Source organism: Garra rufa, chromosome 18 (assembly GCF_049309525.1).
Source record: "Garra rufa chromosome 18, GarRuf1.0, whole genome shotgun sequence".
In the NCBI taxonomy this organism is placed as follows: domain Eukaryota; kingdom Metazoa; phylum Chordata; class Actinopteri; order Cypriniformes; family Cyprinidae; genus Garra; species Garra rufa.
In genome coordinates, this window is record NC_133378.1 from 8900136 (window position 1) to 8912785 (window position 12650).

General features: G+C 34.3%; 1 protein-coding gene and 1 long non-coding RNA gene across 2 annotated transcripts; both read right to left on the bottom strand.

Annotated features, from left to right (window-relative positions):
- Positions 1–1918: 1918 nt before the first annotated feature.
- On the bottom strand, positions 1919–10136 carry LOC141291675 (uncharacterized). Its single transcript, XM_073823829.1, has 8 exons — positions 9887–10136; positions 9303–9566; positions 6456–6557; positions 4063–4119; positions 3908–3961; positions 3136–3204; positions 2877–2927; positions 1919–2461 (listed from the first exon to the last, which is right to left on the bottom strand). Exons 1-8 carry the CDS (start codon positions 10056–10058, stop codon positions 2454–2456), a joined length of 777 nt encoding a protein of 258 aa, XP_073679930.1. The 5' UTR covers positions 10059–10136; the 3' UTR covers positions 1919–2453.
- Positions 10137–11584: 1448 nt separating this feature from the next.
- LOC141290493 (uncharacterized) lies at positions 11585–12643 on the bottom strand. The gene is made up of 3 exons (XR_012340164.1): positions 12508–12643; positions 11959–12222; positions 11585–11869 (listed from the first exon to the last, which is right to left on the bottom strand). It is a non-coding gene; the product is annotated as an uncharacterized lncRNA (long non-coding RNA).
- Between the last annotated feature and the right edge of the window lie 7 nt (positions 12644–12650).

Here is a 12650-nt window from a genome sequence, read left to right on the forward strand (position 1 = left end):
ATATATATATATATATATATATATATACTAATTAATAGTTTTAATCTGCCATATACAAAAACTGTTAAATTGGAAAAACTTTAAGCTTTAAACTAGATGAAAATGCAAGAAATTGAAGTATAATAAATATTATTGTATGAAGAGGTAAGATTTGTGGTTCATTTTACTCATTGTTGTCTTTTCTGAAGTAAATCACATTACATGACTATTCACAACCTGTTTTACTTATGCCATAAATGCTTGTAAATAATATTTAACATGTTTAAGTTTATTTATTACTTGCACATGTGCACATGTATTGTAACTTGTGTATGCTTTGATTGAGAGCAACATACAATTTAGGAACAGCACAAGCAATACAGGAACTGCTGTATATTAGCAGAACCACTATAAATAATTTCAAGAGTAAACAGAGAAGTACAAAGGCTAGAGCAGAAGTGTAATTGTATTTGTTTTTGTGTTAATTGGTAGAAATGGTATGATTTGGATTAATTAAATGCTTGTGAAAGAGATCAAAAGGTTGTGATGGGACAAAAGATGGCAATTGCTTAAAGGAACAGTTCACCCAAAAATGAAAATTGGCCAGAAGTGACAGTTTAGAAGTTAAAACTCCATAATGATGGATTTGTTTCTTACAAACATGCAGGTTATTGTTTCAAAAGATGTTAATTGATGAACTGGAGTGGATTATTGTGTTTTTATCAGCTGTTTCTGACGGCACCCATTGACTGCAGAGGATCCATTGGTGAGCAAGTGATGGAATGCTACATTTATCCAAATCTGTTCTGAGGAAGAAAAACTCATAGACATCTTGGATGGCCTGAGGGTGAGTACAATTTCAGCAGACTTTCATTTTTAGGTAAGCCATGTGTATGCTGTTCTTGTGGTTTTGTGACTTTCAGAAACCCACATAAACGTGGCAGCTTTGTCTGGTTTTGATTTGACTTCTCTGTCTTAGTCTGATCAATTTATGACCTGATCTTTAACCTAATATACAGACAAAAGACCAGGTCTATAGACACACAACATCTGATTAAAATGCTCTAGACTTCTTATTTATGTCAAGAATTTTTCATTCTGTTGAGATCCTTGTGATATTAACTTGTGTATGATTGACTGATTAGCTCAAACACCCAGTTCTTTTCTATCGATCGTTTTCTAATAGATATTTTTTAATCATTAGTCTGTGTTAGTTTTTTAAATGAATAAAAGGATAGGACGTAAGCGACTGTATATTTACCGCTAGATGGCGATGTCTACTCTTTTGTTGTGACCGCTCATACTCATATAAGACTACCATACTAGCGCTTTATACACCTGTCAGATGTAAAATACGAGATGTTAACATTAATATTAGTATTATTTCTTCCAGGTATTGTTTTATAAGTTTATTTAATTGTATATTAGCGACATTATATTATTTTGTAGTTATACACAAGACGTGGAAAGTGTACTGTTCTTACTAGCTAGGCAACCAGTCCTGAAATGTTAGCATCATATACTGCCTTCCAAAGGCAAAGCACAGTAACTACACATTTGGTCAAAATTGAGTTAAGGCTTAAAATGGTCTTTGTGACAACTGTTTTGACTTGTGGCAAAGTCTTCTGGTTCAATTTTGTCCCGTTTCAGAGAAACGTTCAGAGAAATGAGAGTGTCAACATGTTTGACTAGCTGTTGTAAAAAGTTTTAAAGGCATTTTTCTCAGTTTCAGTTTCCGCGTAGATACTGCACTTTGCCTTTGGAGGGCAGTATAGCTATCTAAACTAAATTCCTCCTTTTTGTCCTCCTTTTTTTAGATGCATTAAAACATAACATAAATATTAATCAACAGTTGTGTCTAAAAAAAAGAACACAACATTATCAATAATTATAAGTTAAGGGTCATTAATTAATTGTAGCATTGAGCTAAACACGTTTATTTAAATGTAAATAATCCACAAACAAAACACTTTGGATAGGAAAGAAAAAACAATACTTTTAAGAAAGGATCTCTAATAAATAAACAGTAAGCATATGCCACTCATACATAGGAAAAAATAAAAGCTTTTGTTCAATATGTAAATAAATTACAATAACAAACCAATCAAATAGCTATATTACAATCAATACTTTTAGTTTTTTTCTATGGTGTTGTGTGGTACTATTTGCAATGGTATGGGTATGTACAGATATGTACAGAAATACATATTTTTTCTGATAATTGTATTTTCCTGCTGTCTGTTAATTCATCTCCCCTACAATCTCTGTGTTCATTTACAGCAGTATGTCTCCACAACACTGCAGTTCAATTATACATTTTTAAAACCACAAACAAGCTGGTTTTCCACTTTTAAAAGTGTACAAAAGTGCAGCTTCTATTAGACAAAGTGTCTCTAGCTAATAGCATCTCTATTAGCTGTGCCTCAGTACAAATACAGAAATTCCATCATGATGTTCATCGCTGGCAAAATGCTTCAGAGTCCTGGAGAGGCAGAAATATGAGAGTAAGCTCAAAATCTGGTTTTATGGATTTATCACACTTGAAATTGTTTATCTCATGCTTTAGTAATAACTAGTGAGTAGTCATGTTTTGAGAATTCACACTGTACATCTAAAAACCCTGGATTGGATTTTATTTGCATTTACAGAGACAATTTACGAGATTGTTTTTATGGCATTTATATCATGCATAATATTTAATAACGTCATTGAAGAGGTTTATGATCGACTGCGTTTCTAAACAACTTGCCATTGCACAGGGCTTCAATATACATTGCATTAGAACTTCAAAATGTGTTAACTTAAATGGAAAAAAAAAATCTAAAATACCTTAACACTGAAATCAAAATAAGAATAATAGTTTCTTAATAATACTAAAATACTGAATTTACCTTTACCTTTAAATGATGTCAGGCCATTGGCTTCTGATGCTGGAGTTTCTTCTTCATCTTTAAAAGAAAAATTATGGAAGTCATTTGTGATTTTATTTAATGAGATTGTGTAATAGACTTATATCAGAAACAGTATCAAAATCCTGTATTTGATGTACATTGTGACCCATTTACAGATTTTTTAAAACAGTTTACTGTACAGCAAAATGCTTTGTTACATTATTAATTATATGATTAGTAGATATACATTTATTAGGTGTCTTACCTTTAATCACACCATCCTCATGAACGGCTGAATCACGATCAGTGATCAGTTCTTCGTTTTCCTGACATTCTGAATGATACAAAGAGAGTGTAGCAATTACTTTTTACACTATACAAAATCTTACGTTTGGCTTGTTATACAAGCAAATGTAATATAAAACTTGTTGAGTCACTAATTGTTTGCCACTTAAAGGTTGTATCAGCGATTTCTAGCCTGAAACATAAAGTGTCAAATTCAGCTGAGCTTTCTTCACGATCCGCTCGCTGCCTGCCCCATAAATTGTCTGTGAAAAAACCGCGTCTCTCTGGTCAGCCTAGGGTCCGAGATATGCCAAAAAAACAATCGGCACTACCAACCTTTCCACAGATAAACAAACAGTGTTCCAACCAATCAGCGTCAGGGGTTTGGTGTTGTGGACTTTCGCTCCGCCTCCCTCACATCCCTGCACCAGTAGGAAAGTCCACAACACCAAACCCCTGACGCTGATTGGTTGGAACACTGTTTGTTTATCTGTGGAAAGGTTGGTAGTGCCGATTGTTTTTTTGGCATATCTCGGACCCTAGGCTGACCAGAGAGACGCGATTTTTTCACAGACAATTTATGGGGCAGGCAGCGAGCGGATCGTGAAGAAAGGTCAGCTGAAATTGACACTTTATGTTTTAGGCTAGAAATCGCTGATACAACCTTTAATATTATTACAAAGTAGAAGGTTTGCAGAATTGCAAACTGGTACATCACTGTGTTTGATTGTAATGTCATTAAAAGTACATACCCTCCAGCTCTGTTGATCTGTTGTCCATGTACTCCTCCATGGGTGAAACAGTTTCTGCAGAGAAATCAAAGACCCATATAAATGCAAGAAATTTCTCTCTCTCTCTCTCTCTCTCTCTCTCTCTCTCTCTCACACACACACACTGCAAAACTTACGGTTCTTGGAGTCTTTCATTGAGAAAAACAAGTCCTCTGGTGCCGTTTCATTTAACCCTAATAATAAGAAATGAACATTTTTGTAAGAAACATTTACATGAATGTCATTGTAAACACACAAGCTAATGCTACACTATATTTCCAAAAGTATTCACTCACCCCCTTCTAATGAACAGGTTTGACTACTTTAGTAATTTCCCTGAGTACAAATCATAATGTTTAGTCATAAAATGATATTCTAGGGAAATGTGTGCTTCTAATTTTACAGCAACAGTTTTGACGGGACCCTCTTCAATTCTAACATGACAATGCCTTTGTGTATAAGGCAAGGTTCAAAAAGAAATGATTGATTCAGTCAGTGTGGAAGAACTTGACTGGTCTGCAAAAAGCCAAGTCCTAATCCCAGCTGAACACCTCTGGTGTGACTTTAAATGCAGACCTTGAGCCAAAAACTCATCACCAAACACCATTGACTTGTACAAACACTACATGGACAAATGTATTGGGACAACCCTTCTTTAAAACAGAAATAGGCACTTTTAAAACTGTGGCAACAAATACAGAAACAAAATTAATGTATTAAAAAATTGTATTTCCATCTCTGTTGCAAAAGTTTTGGATTTGTCTAAAATGACTGTACCCATACGTACAAGTCATTGGTGTTTGGTGATGAGTTTCTGGCTTAAGGTCTGCATTAAAAGTCACATCAGAGGTGTTCAGCTGGGATTAGGACTTGGCTTTATGCAGGCCAGTCAAGTTCTTCCACACTGACTGAATTGGTCACTTTGATTTGAACCTTGCCTTATACACAAAGGCATTATCATGTTAGAATTGAAGAGGATCCCGTCACAACTGTTGCTGTAAAATTAGAAGCACACAATTCCCTAGAATATCATTTTATGCTTAAACATTAAGATTTGTACTCATGGAAATTACTAAAGTAGCCAAACCTGTTCAGTAGAAGGGTTACGAAGGGACGAATACTTTTGGCAATATAGTATAAGTGTAAAATGTAGTCATGTTAGAAAATTACAACAATAAATCAACCCTAATGCATGATATCCAGTACAGTGGACAGATCTTTTGAACCAATTAGGGAGTAAAGTGACACTAAATCCATCATAAGTGACATTTGATATTTACCCATAAATTAGTTGATTTTCCTCTTTAGGTGTCATTGTGTTTTGGGTTCAGTAATATTTGCATTAAATAGATCGATAGTGACCGTAAAGACATTTATGTTATAAATTATTTCTGTTTAAAATTAATGCTGTTCCTTTGAACTTTCTATTTCTAAAAAAAAAAAATCCTGTTTCCACAAAAAAATATAGCGGCATAACTGTTTTCAACATTGCTATTAAAGGAGTAGTTCACTTTCAGAACAAACATTTACAGAAAATGTACTCACCCCCTTGTCATCCAAGATGTTCATGTCTTTCTTTCTTCAGTCGTAAGGAAAAATTGTTTTTTTAGGAGAACATTTCAGGATTTCTCTCCATATAGTGGACTTCTATGGTGCCTCTGAGTGTGAACTTCCAAAATGTAGTTTAAATGCAGCTTCAAATGGCTCTAAATGATCTCAGCCGAGAAAGAAGGGTCTTATCTACAGTAGAAAAACGATCGGTTATTTTCTAAAAGAAATTACAATTTGTATACTTTTTAACCTCAAATGCCCATCTTGTCTAGCTCTGTGTGTACGCTGTGTAGAGATGAAAAAGTCTATAAATTGTAAATGTTTTTTTAGAAAATAATCGATCGTTTCGCTAGATAAGACCCGTCTTCCTCGGCTGGGATCATTTAGAGCCCTTTGAAGCTCCATTTAAACTGCATTTTGGAAGTTCAAACTCAAGGGCACCATAGAAGTCTATTATATGGAGAGAAATCCTGAAATGCTTTCCTCAAAAAACAGAATTTCTTTACGACTGAAGAAAGAAAGACATGAACATCTTGGATGACAAAGGGGTGAGTACATTATCTGTACATTTTTGTTCTGAAAATGAACTACTCCTTTAATCAGAAATGTTTCTTGACCAGTGAAACATCACATCAAAAGGTTAGGTGTTTAAAAGCTATTTCATTTTTAGGCAAGCAGCTTTTTACACATAGTGTACTAGAAGGTAAATAGTGTTTACACTGAGTGTAAATTATAGTAGACATTGTTTAGACCAACTGTAAATATAAAAAAATAACACTTTCTGTTTACACTAATGTGCATATATTGAGAAATTCGATCAAAGTGTAAATAGAAGTGATACTATAGTATTTGTAGCACGTCTGAGCAATGATTGACAAAAGGACAGTCACTAGTGCTTTTTGTAAATAATATTGTATACAAGAACAACAGCATAAAGAAGCCTAATTTCAGAAGTATGTGTATTAATATCTGATTGTACCTGGTTTACGGGTGATTTTTAAAACGATGCATCCAATGATCAGGATTACAATACAGCAGACAAGACATCCAGAGATGGCCAGCAGTATTTTTCTTTTGAATACTGTAATAATAGGGACATGTACACAATTACGTAAAGTGAGTTAAATCAACATTTCCTCCAAACATTATACAGTTGCAATCAAAATTATTCAACTGCCCCAGAGACTGAGGGACTTTATAAAACATTGCATCTACAACAGTGTACTAGCTTAACAAAAGTGATAATCTCAATATAATGTAATGTTTTTGAGTTAAATGATATATTTAATAACACAGCTATGTCATAATTATTCAACCCCTATTCAACATTGCTGTTTTTAAGTCACTTATTTTTTATGGTAGGAAACAAAATTGTCTTAAAACACAATTAAGCCTTTAGAAATTCTGGCTGGTATGCATACATAAATTCAGCCCATGCATGAGCTGAAGTTGAGTTGCTAATATGGCTAATAAATCAACAGAGCTGTCACAAAAGCTACAGAGAAGAAATAGTTTTATTATATTAGAAAGTCTAAGGCTATATGAAGATTTCCAAGACATTAAAAGTTCCTAGAGACACAGCTGGCAGCCTTATTATCCATCATTTTGATTAGAGCAACTGAGGAAAAACTTGCAATGTACAGCCAAAGACTTGCAAGATGATCCAACAAAAGAAGGAAAAACATTTCAATGCAGTGTATACTAGACAAATATGGCCTTCATGTTGCTGAATACCGCTCTTAACCAAAGAGAACAAAAAGGTTGACTTAAAGGAACACTCCACTTTTTTTTTTGGAAATAGGCTCATTCTCCAACTCCCCCCGAGTTAATAAGTTGGGTTTTACCGTTTTGAAATCCATTCAGCCGTTCTCCTGTTCTGGCGATATCACTTTTAGCATAGCTTAGCATAGATCATTGAATCCTATTAGACCAATAGCATCACATTCAAAAATGACCAACAAGTTTCGATATTTGTTATATTTAAAACTTGACTCTTCTGTAGTTATATCGTGTACTAAGACCGGTGGAAATGCAAAGCTGCGAGTTTCTAGGCTGATAAGATTGGGAACTACACTCCCATTCCGGCGTAATAGTCAAGGAAGTTTGCTGCCGTAATAAGGCTGAAGCAGGCGGAGTATTATCAGAAATGAGTTCCCAGCTAGTTTAGCATTTGCACATGTGCTGCGTGGTATTACGTGGTATTCAGCCATATTACGGCAGCAAACTTCCTTATTACGCTGGAATGGGAGTGTAGTTCCAAATCTTATTGGCCTAGAAACTTTGCATTTCCACCGGTCTTAGTACACGATATAACTACAGAAGAGTCAAGTTTTAAATACAACAAATATGGAAACTCGTTGGTCATTTTTGAACGTGATGCTATTGGTCTAATAGGATTCAATGATCTATGTTAAGCTATGCTAAAAGTGATATCGTCAGAACAGGAGAACGGCTGAATGGATTTTAAAATGGTAAAACTCAACTTATTAACTTTGGGGAGTTGGAGAATGAGCCTATTTCCCCAAAAAGTGGAGTGTTCCTTTAAAGTTCATTTGGATAGACCTGTGGAGCTCTGGAAGAATGTTTTATGAAGTGATGTGACCAAACTGGACCTTTTTGGTCCTATGGATCTAAAAAGGCCAAGCTTATGAGCAGAAGAACACCATCTCCATCATCAAAATTGGAAGTGGATCAATCCTGTTATGGGGATGTTTCACTGTAGCAGGAAGTGGAAACCATGGCCGTATGAAGGATTTCATGGATTATTTGAAGTATCAGGCCATTTTGGCAAGAATTGTGATGCCTTTGGTGCAAAGACTGAAGCTAATGATCAAGGAACTTTCCTGTAGGACAATCATCCCAAAGTATACGTCCAAATCTACTTCTGCTTAGTTCAGGGATCAGTCATAAAATGTTCTTGAGTGGCTTGTTTAGTCTCCAGATTTAATTCTCATTAAAATATTTGATTTGAAGAAAGCAGTTGAAAAGTTTACAAAACTTTGGCAAACTGGCAAAACCAAAGATTATCATTGATCTGAAAGCTTGGTCAGGCAAAGAATGGGCCAATATTGCAGTAAAGAGGTGATAGAAGCTTCTGAGCACTTTCAAGCAACGTTTATTGGTGGTTTTAAAGAATAAAAGATTCTGCACCAAATTTTACTTTTGGGGGTTGAATCATTTTGAACATGAGACAATTAGATTTTTTTCGTTATTCATCAACTAATTCTCAGAATTACTCAAATGTGTGTAATAAACTTTCTCTAATAATGTACGGATGCATTTGTTGAATTGTTTTCACAAAATGTTCTCTGCAGCAAAATGTCAAGGGGGTTGAATAATTTTGATTGCAGCTGTGTATTACATAGATATATATTTTTTTTTATAATATAATTCTTCTTTAAAAAAAAATAGATTTTTTTGTCTGGAGTGTTGATAGTTATGCATTATCTCAAAATAAAACATAACTAAAAATGTTTTTAATACATTTTTGATTCAAAACATTCTCCTCCGTTTTCACAGACAAGGCTTAAGCCTAGTCCCAGACTAAAATGTAAGTCTGAACTGTTTCAACTAACAGAAACTTGCATTGACTGATCTTAAAATATATCAGTGCCTTTGTTTTGTCTCAAGATACACACCAGTAATGTTTTTTTTTTTCTAAGCACATTTATAAAAATGACTTAAATGTCGTAATTGAACTATGGCCTAATCCTGGTTTAGCCTAAACCCTGTCTGTGAAACCAGGCCTTAGTGTTTTAATGCACAAGTTATTCACATCTATACATTGTATGAAACATGTTTAATAATAAATATTGTCATTACTCACTAATATTATTGGCTGTGAAGCCGTCACTCAGAGCAGAGTACAGTGGTCTCTCTGTGTTTATTCCCTTGCACTTGAATTCACTTTTGATTGTTTCTTCATTTCCTGTCACTTTGAGTACATTTGAAGATCCGTTGAGCTGCTGTCCGTTCATGAACCATGTGTAGTTCCACTGTCTGCCGTCTGAGACGTTACACCGGAGAGTCATATCCCCAGTCATGATGTCGCTCAGTTCAGTCTCCAGACTCAGAGATGCAGGGGGACGAGCTTAGAGCAAAGTAATATGTTATGGTCATTTGGTCACTTTGTTTTAGAAAATATATTTCATAGTGAGCCTTCTAATCAGTAGCCCTTAGTGCTTTTACTTTTACCAGTTTAAGCAACTATTCAATGAAATCACTACTTTATGTTCAAAGCATATCATGCAGTAAACTACACTTTTGAAGTGATTCTGTCATCAGAATGTGAAACAAGAGAGTGTGAAACAATGACAGAATTTTCATGTATTTTGAGTTTTTTCAAGTTATCATTGTTATATCCTATAAATGAAATGGCCACAAGAGGTAGTTTATGTGGACACAACTTACCTTCAACTCGCAATTGTAGAGTCTCACTGTCCACTAAGAAAGCTCCTCTCTTTGCTTTGCAGTGATAGTCACCAGTGTCAGTGTGAGATACTGATTCGACGGTGTGAGTTGGATTTGTGATCTGAAGTTTTGAGTCTTTATACCAGTGGTATTCCCAACCGTCTCCTGGCATATTACAGTGAAGCTGGACTCGTTCCTCAGTGTAGAAGAATTCAAACCACTCATGTTTTGTAATGGTTGGTTTTGGTGTGATGCCTAGGAACAACAGAGGTAGAATTAGAGACAGTGGACCCCCGTCAAACCAAAACTGTCTTGAGTTGCATGTGCTTGTTGTTCTAGGTACTAAATGAACTGAGTTGCCCAATGAAAATTCTTTTTAACATAACCCGCAATCTACAAACACTGACAGTTTCCACTCTATAATACAAATTCCAATGTAAAGAAGCTAAAACAGTCCACATTAAGAACATAAATCATGATATATTTGCATCTATTTTTAAAAAAAAGTAATAATTATAAATTCATATATTTTAATTGTGAAAAAATAATTGGTGTGGTTCAAATATGGCTACCTTTGGAACAAGCATGATTAATTTAGTTAAAATATATATGCTTTATTGAATGGTTAAATGTCATAAATTGGATGTATTGCGTTTTTTAAAACACATTTGTTTTATTATTTTATAAACCTCATTCTTTCTCATTTTATTTATATGCGACTAACAAATATGCATCACATTAAGTTTGTGAGTTTATGTTAAAACTCTAATCCAAATGGATGGACATTTTATTAAAATACATGAATCTTTTATATAGGCCTAAATCATGTCTAAATTAAAGTGTATGAAAAGCATAACAACATCTTCATTGACCTCTATAAGGCATATAGGCTGTCACTATCTGAATTATTTTGTTCATTTCTTTCACATTTTCATTTAGTGGTTTTTCTCTGCAGATACACCTCAATGACTCGCTATTGTTGAGATGATTTCCAAAAACGAAAATGTTTTTGTCCCTGGGAAGCTGAGATTATTTTGAAAGCATTCATAGTCTCATTTATTTGAATCTCCACTAATTGCACTTTAACTTTCACTTAAAAAAAAGTTACTTTTAAAAGTAATGCACAATGTTGGGTTACTCCCTAAAAAAGTAACTAATTACGTTACTTAGTTACTTTTTATGGAAAGTGATGCGTTTGGTTTGAAGGGCTTGCTTGTTTGTGTTTAATATAAAAAACCTAGATTTTTAGCAAATGTAAAAGCCCTTTCATTCCAAAAAGTGAAATGAATAAGCCTTAGGCTGAAGGAAAAGTAAGTTCACACCTGTAGAATTTAGTAGAACTGTAGGAAAAGGAAGTTCAACACTCTTTAGCAATGAAAAATTAAGCACAAATGTTAGTTAATATAAAGTTTTTCTTATTAGTATGGTTGAATTAGATAAACAAATGTCAGCAGCAAAGAAACTGGCTAATAAAATGGGATTAAATGCATAAATGAAACAATTTAAAAAAGTAACTCAGATATTGCTTGTAAATGAAAAAGTAATGCGTTACTTTATTAGTTTATTAGTTGAAAAAGTTAATCTGATTACGTTACTTGTAATGCGTTACCCCCAACACTGCCTGTCACTATTTCTTTCATACTGTATGTATCAATCATAGAATATCATATTTTCAAAAGCAGTTTTACTTGCCATTAATATGAAGTTGCACAGATTCAGTTTGATTTGTAATCACTGATGTTCTCTTCAGATATTTTCCTTTGCAGGTGTACTGTCCTGAATGATCCGCTTTAGCTGAGCTGATGGAGAGTGTGTTTCCAGATAAGGAAATGTCCTTGTCCTCATGAAGCTGAGCTCCGTTTCTAAACCAGTCATAGCCCCATTCATTTGAATCTTCATTGATTGAACACTTCAGAGTCACTTTCTCAGTTGGGTAAAACGTAGTCCATTGAGACTCTAATGACAATTTCGGTTGAGGCCGTTCTGCAAAGATAAGAACAATGTAACAGAACTAGACATTTTTTGACATACCGCATTATGTCTGGATGATGTATAAAAAAGATCAATCGTACCTCTTATAGTCAGTCTTTTAGACTGTGTAGATGAAAATGTAATTCCTCTTCTTAGTACTTGACAAGTGTATAACCCATTATGAGAGAGTGAAACACTGGAGATAGTGTAAATGTGATCACTGTTTACTTGCACTGAACCTTTTCTCCACAGATATTTCCATTGTGACGTCTTCTCTTTAATACTACAACTGAGTTTGACTTGTTCTCCAGTGTAGATCTCAGAATCTGATGGATCTTGCTCCAGAACAAGTGTTGGCTGTGATCCTTTATAATTATATATAGAGAAAACATTTTTTTTTTTAAATAGTCTATAAGTTTTATTTATAACTTAAATGGAAACACCGAAAAACATTTGCTTAAACTAATGCTAGTAATGAACGGGACTACAACTCTTAAATCTTACATAATGCACAGTGTTGAAACTCTTAAAATAGAATTAAACATGCACAATATTAATGAACTGTTTTCTGAAATGAGATTTCACAATATAACACTTTATGATTTAACCATGACAAGCTGCTTTTAGCTACAGTGACAACAGATTCTTACCATAGACTGTTAACGAATGCGGTGTACTTTTTGCAGTCGTTACTTTTCTGCCCTCCAACTCAGCTTGACACTGATACGCCCCATTATGACTGGACTCAACTGAGAGGGTGAGAGTGTTTCCTTCTATGTTTGTTTCTCCATTG

What these genes read in the sequence shown, in the direction of transcription:
- LOC141291675 (XM_073823829.1), bottom strand. Translation starts at nt 10,058, where the DNA reads ATGCCAGGAGACGGTTGGGAATACCACTGGTATAAAGACTCAAAACTT. An exon ending in AAAAATCACCCGTAAACCAG is followed by an intron (nt 4,120 to 6,455) that starts GTACAATCAGAT and finishes TCTTATTATTAG; the next exon opens with GGTTAAATGAAACGGCACCA. An exon ending in AATGAAAGACTCCAAGAACC is followed by an intron (nt 3,962 to 4,062) that starts GTAAGTTTTGCA and finishes ATTTCTCTGCAG; the next exon opens with AAACTGTTTCACCCATGGAG.